The 6,365-nt window shown below is 35.2% G+C and overlaps 1 protein-coding gene across 1 annotated transcript in view; it reads right to left on the bottom strand.

Moving 5' to 3' along the window:
- The window catches only part of LOC111391468 (ankyrin repeat-containing protein ITN1-like), a 12,314-nt gene extending 6,355 nt beyond the window's left edge, over positions 1 to 5,959 (bottom strand). The window contains exons 1-6 of the mRNA XM_023016693.1: positions 5,875 to 5,959; positions 5,017 to 5,559; positions 4,783 to 4,932; positions 4,567 to 4,644; positions 4,047 to 4,486; positions 3,365 to 3,947 (exon numbers count right to left, since the gene is read on the bottom strand). Coding sequence (XP_022872461.1) covers positions 3,365 to 3,947; positions 4,047 to 4,486; positions 4,567 to 4,644; positions 4,783 to 4,932; positions 5,017 to 5,559; positions 5,875 to 5,959 — 1,879 coding nt within the window. The remainder of the gene's footprint in view (positions 1 to 3,364; positions 3,948 to 4,046; positions 4,487 to 4,566; positions 4,645 to 4,782; positions 4,933 to 5,016; positions 5,560 to 5,874) is intronic.
- Positions 5,960 to 6,365: the final 406 nt, after the last annotated feature.

Raw genomic sequence — 6,365 nt, forward strand, 5'->3', positions numbered from 1 at the left:
TTTTTTTTTTTGTTAGTTACTTATCGAGGCTATATGTTTAGCCCAAATGCACTCACATTCACTTCATAACTAATAAACTAATTGTTACTGTAGGAGGAACTTCAAAAAGAAGGAATATGGGACTTTGATTGCTTCAATCGACTATATATATTAGGCAAAAGCTTTTAGAGGTAATAGATTTTTGTATACTCATTTTCTTCTACATTTTGATTTCCCTCAAATTTGCAATGCGAGTAATGCTATTGAATTTCAACTTCTACCATCTTTAGTAGTGAGAACATGGTAATCGACTTCAAATCCTCCAATTGTGCACTTATATGATTAGTCATGAACCATTCATTATACACCACAATACTTTTTATGCTTATTTGTTATTTCCAAAATTATATTTTTATTGTCCAGTTCTTTTGGGCATATATGTTCTCACGATGAAATGGAAACTTGTCGTTTCTTATTCCCTTAGTTTCAAAATTTGGATAGACATCCGTTTTTCCTCCAGTTTCTTTGAACGGTGTTTTTATTCTCCACAATTATCTTTGCTGCTTTATTGTTTGGTTATGCTTTTTCTGGGTTACAGATGATTTTTGATAACTATTTTCATTTCTGCTTGCTAATTATCTGGTCCCTCCTTTTTTTCTCATCATCTGTTGGATCTACTATGCAACTTTATAACTCTTGTGACATTTTGGATTTTGCTTTCTCATTAACCTACAGAATAAAGGGAAAGTTTGGTTCTTAAATTTGTAGGGATCAATATTTTCTGGTCTAAATATTGCCTTTCAATGATTATATGTGAAATCTATATTTGAGTTCTTCATATTTTAGCAAAAATTTTCTGGTGCATGTCCTACTAATAGAAATAATGAAATAAGAAGATGTATTCTCTACGTGGAAGATAATTTTGTTTAGACTAAATCTTTCATAGGAGAAAAATTCCTACTGTTTTCATGATAACTTCCAGTGTTGTAGTATGATTCTATATTTTGCATTCACAATTCCTTTTCATGTTGAAATTTTCAAATATAAACCTAATTCTTGTAGTAAAACTTTGAAATATTTAACTACTCTCGAGCCCTCATCTTGCAGCCAACTCTCAAATACATATATCGCAATCTCTTTTTTGTCGGAGGTCAAAATTTTGTACTTCATAAATTAATTTGTTCCATTGTCTAAAATGCATGAAACTAACACTCATCTACAAATGACCATTCAATCGATAAACACAAATTCCCCCAAAACTTTCATATTCAAAATGCTAACGTACAAAAAAATACAACCCATCCATTGCATGGTCAATGCACAAGTTTTGACAAAAGAGTTTAATATTTCTTGAATAATTTGTCCTAACTCTGAAAGAAGTTTTGTGACATGAATAAATTATTTTGAGACTCTAACTCAATCTCATAGCAAGTTTAACCTACAATGATGCTATAAATTGAGAGAAGAGGGAGTAAGAGAGAGATTGAAAGCACAATAAACTTAAAATTTTTTAACAAAAATCTGCTGTCACAGCAAATACTTAAAATGTTTAACCGAAAATTCTACGACCAAATTCTTCATGCTTTTCTTGTTCTTTTGTTCAATCTTTGGGGCTTTTTCTATATAAATCCTCGCATTTGTATCTTTGAAAAAAAAGGTCAAAAAATTTTGTGGTGCAAGGATGATGATGATGGAAATAAATAGGATATTTATATCATTTTACTCGCGATTACTTAATTCTTATGGAGCACCTAATACTTATCGTGATGATAATATAAGTACCTTTGATGAATAAGAGATAACCTAATTGGAGGACAAATTTTAGACTCATGAATCAGTTTAGGCAGCCATGTCCTTACTTGAAAATGAATCCCTAGAAAAATCTGGGATTTCCAAATCAGAGGTCTAAGAGTTGGAATGCGGAAGTGAAATTTTCTAGAAATTAAAAAAAAAAAAATCAATAAACAAGATCGTCTAGACGTTGTTCACGTGCATGTTATGTCAAGAATAAATGAATCGAACTTTTACCTAAATTCGATGATCAATGCTTGAATTAATTCTGAATCTCGAATTTAGAGCTTTTTGGATGATGAACTTCTAGCTTTTTAATTCCAAGAACTTAATATTTCAAACGTCCAAGTCTTTAATAGTATTCTCCAGAATCAAGACTACATCGGTGGGTGGGTAATTGTCGTGGAAATTCTTCGATAAGTCTTGATTCCGGGCTCAGAAAACAACCAAACGAACACCAATTTGTTAAGATTTGCGGTCCATCTTAATAAGGTCAACCTTATTAAGAGGAGTAGCCAAAGATCTATTTAAATTGGTCAATATTTCAGTATTTAACCGATGTGGGCTTTATTCCCTTAACATGCCTCCACAAGATGATGACTCTTTTTTAGCAGACCAATCTTGAAATCCGTGTACTCATTTTTGAGACTTAATCGGATCGAATAGCTCGTTGGAACTTACTAGGCTCTGATACCGTGTTAAGATTTGGGATCCATCTTGATAAGGTCAACCTTATTAAGAGGAGTGACCCAAGATCTATTTAAGTTGGTTAATATTTCGGTATTTAGCCGATGTGCGATTTATTCCCTTAATACAATTTACCTTGGCTCGACCCAAAGCTTCACCTTCACTTTGGACTGCCCCAAGCTCTTTCAAACCCCACAAAGGAGAAGTGATGGTGGTGGTAATAGGAAGAAGAAGAGGCAACAATAGGGGGAATCACTCCAACAAACCCCCCAAGCCGGCTACCGTCAACCCTCTTGACCCTCTCTTCCACTCTCACACACTGACCACCACAAAAAGGGCTGCAAGAAGATGGGTATATATAGGATATGTTAGGTACACAACTTGGGGAAAAGGCTTATGCAAATGGGCTTCTACTTAACCTAAACAAATGGGCTACCAATTAATCCAAAACCTACAATCTAATAACCCAACTACTACTTGGACCATCCACAAGTTTAGGTTATTTTTGAGTCGAGCCAATTCCATGGTATCGATAAATAATTTAACAACTGTTTTAAATCATCTCCCAGATAATTCAACAACTGTCTTGATCCTTGGGAGCTCACAAACGCATCTAACAATGTCCAAAACCGATGTTATTTGAAAATTCTGCCACAAGATTTGATTTCTTTCTGTAAAACGAGCCTCTATAATCAAATGCCTAAAGCTATTCCAACTAATTTACTAAGAAATAGCAGGAAAAATCAGTGTCATATCACTTTATGGTAATTTCTTCAATCATTTTAGATGAATTAACGTACCCATAATTCTCCAAAAAAAACAAAAAAAAAAAAAAAAAAAAAAAAAAAAAGAAAAAAAAAAAAAAAAAAAAAAAAAAAAAAAACCCCTTCTTCCATGGAAAATATTCCTGATCCATAAGTAGAATGCATAACATCAGCCAACAAAGGAAACTGTAAGAACGCAAATAGCGTAACTGGAACACAAGCTGTGAGAGCAATCGGGATAATAATCCAAGCCAGTTGATGTTGATGTCCAACCACAATGAAAAAGCTTGCACTAAAAGCAAGTAGCATTGATGCTATCGAAAAGAAAAGTGTTGTTAGGCCAATAATCAGCCTCTTCGGCAAAGACTCAAGGAAATCTTCTTCAGCATAACTCGAGGTGAGGATAGATAAGAACATCAATATAGATGTCACAGAGGAGAACAGAGCTAGTGCATCTGACATGGAGAAAATTATAAATGACTTGTCCTTAAGGAACATAGGGGTTCCTGTATCATTGTTGTTGCCTCCTGGTACTGTAAAAATTGCGGCAAACATTACTGTAGTAATAAGTGTTGCAACAAGCATGCAGGATGATGCTGTATCCTTCATCCATTTCTCCCCACTCTCTACTAATCCCTTGTGTTCCTGAGTAAATAGCATTTGGGGTGTTCTACCTTCTGAGTCTTTCATTTCCTTGTATAATGGCAGCATATTCTTCTCAACTTCCTTTGAATGTTAATAAGAAGAAGAGTCAAAACACATGGAAAGCAATTTTAATTAACTTAAACGGGAAAGAATAAAGTTTGAATACAATTTGAAAGTCACCTTAAACCACAGCAACTCCCGTTGCATTTGAAGTGCTGCACCAGAGACAATATTAAGTCTGTTTGAAGGAGCCAAGTTTGCAGCCAAGTGCAACATGTTACAATTGCTGGGGTTCTTATAGGATGTGATCAAATCTTTGTATGCTCCTATGTCATAAAGAAGTTTGAAGATTTTTTCTTGGCGATGAATAACTGCAATGTCAAAAATGCTTCGACTTTGCTCATCAACTTTCCAAATGAGATCAGGACAGGAGAGAAGAAGCTCCCTAATGAACTCAAAGTTTCCAAATTCTGTAGCTATGAACAATGGTCGTGAAGGGCTTCTGAGTAACTTCCCAATTTCTGAATCATCCAATAAGAAGAGAACCTGTTTCCACAAGAATTTTACCAATTCCAGGGCTTGGGATTGCATCAGCGTTTTCTCAATAACTCCCTGGATTCCTAGATTTATAAGGAAACAAAAGTCAAATCACCAAAGTTGATGAACACGCTTATTATGGGACTTGTAATGCATTCTATACCTGTTAGGTTCATAACAACATTGAGAAGTCTGAAGTTGCTAGTACGACCAGTCTTGTTCAACAGTTTTGCACTCACACCTGAAATATAGCTTGATGTTGTAGAATTCTAGAATACTTGATTCAATAAAGAACACAAATGAGAGTCCCTTTTCAGTTTGCCATGCTTTGACAGATTAACATATTGATTACAATTTAAACAGAAATGAAAAATCTTACAGCGGTAAAGACATCTCTTCCAGATTCCTAGTTCACTTTTGCCTGAAAATGCTGGAGTCTTTCGTGCTAGAACATGAAGTGCTGTCTCGCCACTGGGATCTCTTTCAATGGCTAGTTCTGGTTTCTGTTCAAGTATATGCAGAGCAACATCTGAAAAATGTAAACAGTTTGCCTCATCTATGCTGTTTTTTAAAATTATTTATATATACGTTTGTGGATCGAATGCTATCTCACCATATAAATCAGAGCTAATGGTTGCAATTAGTAGCCCAACATAGTCCTCTTTGGTAAGAAATTGGCTATCCGTTACCGAAGAAATATACCAGACCATGTCTCTGTATCCCAATAAAGCAGCAATGTGTAGGGCTGTCACTCCATTGATACCTCTTATCATAGGCAAGTATCTGTTTTTTGCTACCATTAACTCTGCAATTTTTGTAATACCAGATGCAACAGCAAAGCAAAGTGCAGTATTTTCGTACTTATTTTTAAGTGCCAAATCCAATGGATCCATCATTTTGACCAATTCTTCTACAAATATTATCCGTTTTGCGCCTGCTGCAATATGCAGAACACTTTCCCCTCCGTTTGTGATCCTTGCAGTTATTGCTTGAGGATGTAGATTGAAAAATTCTTTTGCTTCTTCCCAATCACCCTTGAGTGCAGCAAGGTACAGAGGCACATACAATGCAAGGTTCCTGGCTGAATTAGTCCGCTCTAATGTTAATGAACCAGAGGCCCAAGTCAGAAATCCAATATACTTATGTTGGTCATAGTCTACAAAATGACGGCAGCGACAGAGAAATCCAGTAGAAAATACATCATTTTTTTCTATTCGACTATTGGCAATATAAAAATATCATGTGGAGGTTATTGGCTCCCTCCGAATTTAGCCATAGAATATTATGGTAAAAAGGGTTTACTTACCGGCTCCCTCCGAAAATGAAATACGATGTGCTTGTGTCCCAGTAGGAAAGAACTGCAAGGAAGTGTGATTTGGGATTTGACCATTGGAACAGTGGGTTGGCTGAACTTAAACGAAAGGGTAAGAAGTGATTCCAGTGTTGTTCAAATCAGGTTCTTCGGCACCACCAGAGGCTGGGATGCAGTTTAGTTCCCGGAAGCAGGACTGAATAGAAAGAGTTCTCTGAAGTTGAAACTTACTCGAGTTTTCCATCACTCGCAACCAGATCAACTACTACTTCAAGCTATGGAAATAAATAATAGCCAGAAATTAAGAAGCTAGAATGAATTTCTTCAATATGAAGTCAACTCCACCATTTCTAGAAACTTACCATTAGTTGAAAGTTTTTTGAGCAAGATAATGCTCAATCAGTGCAAGGAAAATTCCTGAAAGATGTGTGACATGAAGAAAATAATACTAACACTTTATAAAAAATAATTTCAAGTCATAATCTTTGGAAAGGTAAAAGATATATTCGACTCGTTTGGTCACATCTAATCTTTGAAAAGATAAAGATGGCACATAAAGTTATAAACTTTTTGACACCACTACTAATTTTGAGCAACTTCTACAATTAATTTATTGGCTTTTTCTGTCAATTTATTCGCATTGACAGAGA

This window comes from Olea europaea, unplaced genomic scaffold (genome assembly GCF_002742605.1).
Source record: "Olea europaea var. sylvestris unplaced genomic scaffold, O_europaea_v1 scaffold796, whole genome shotgun sequence".
Classification (NCBI taxonomy): domain Eukaryota; kingdom Viridiplantae; phylum Streptophyta; class Magnoliopsida; order Lamiales; family Oleaceae; genus Olea; species Olea europaea.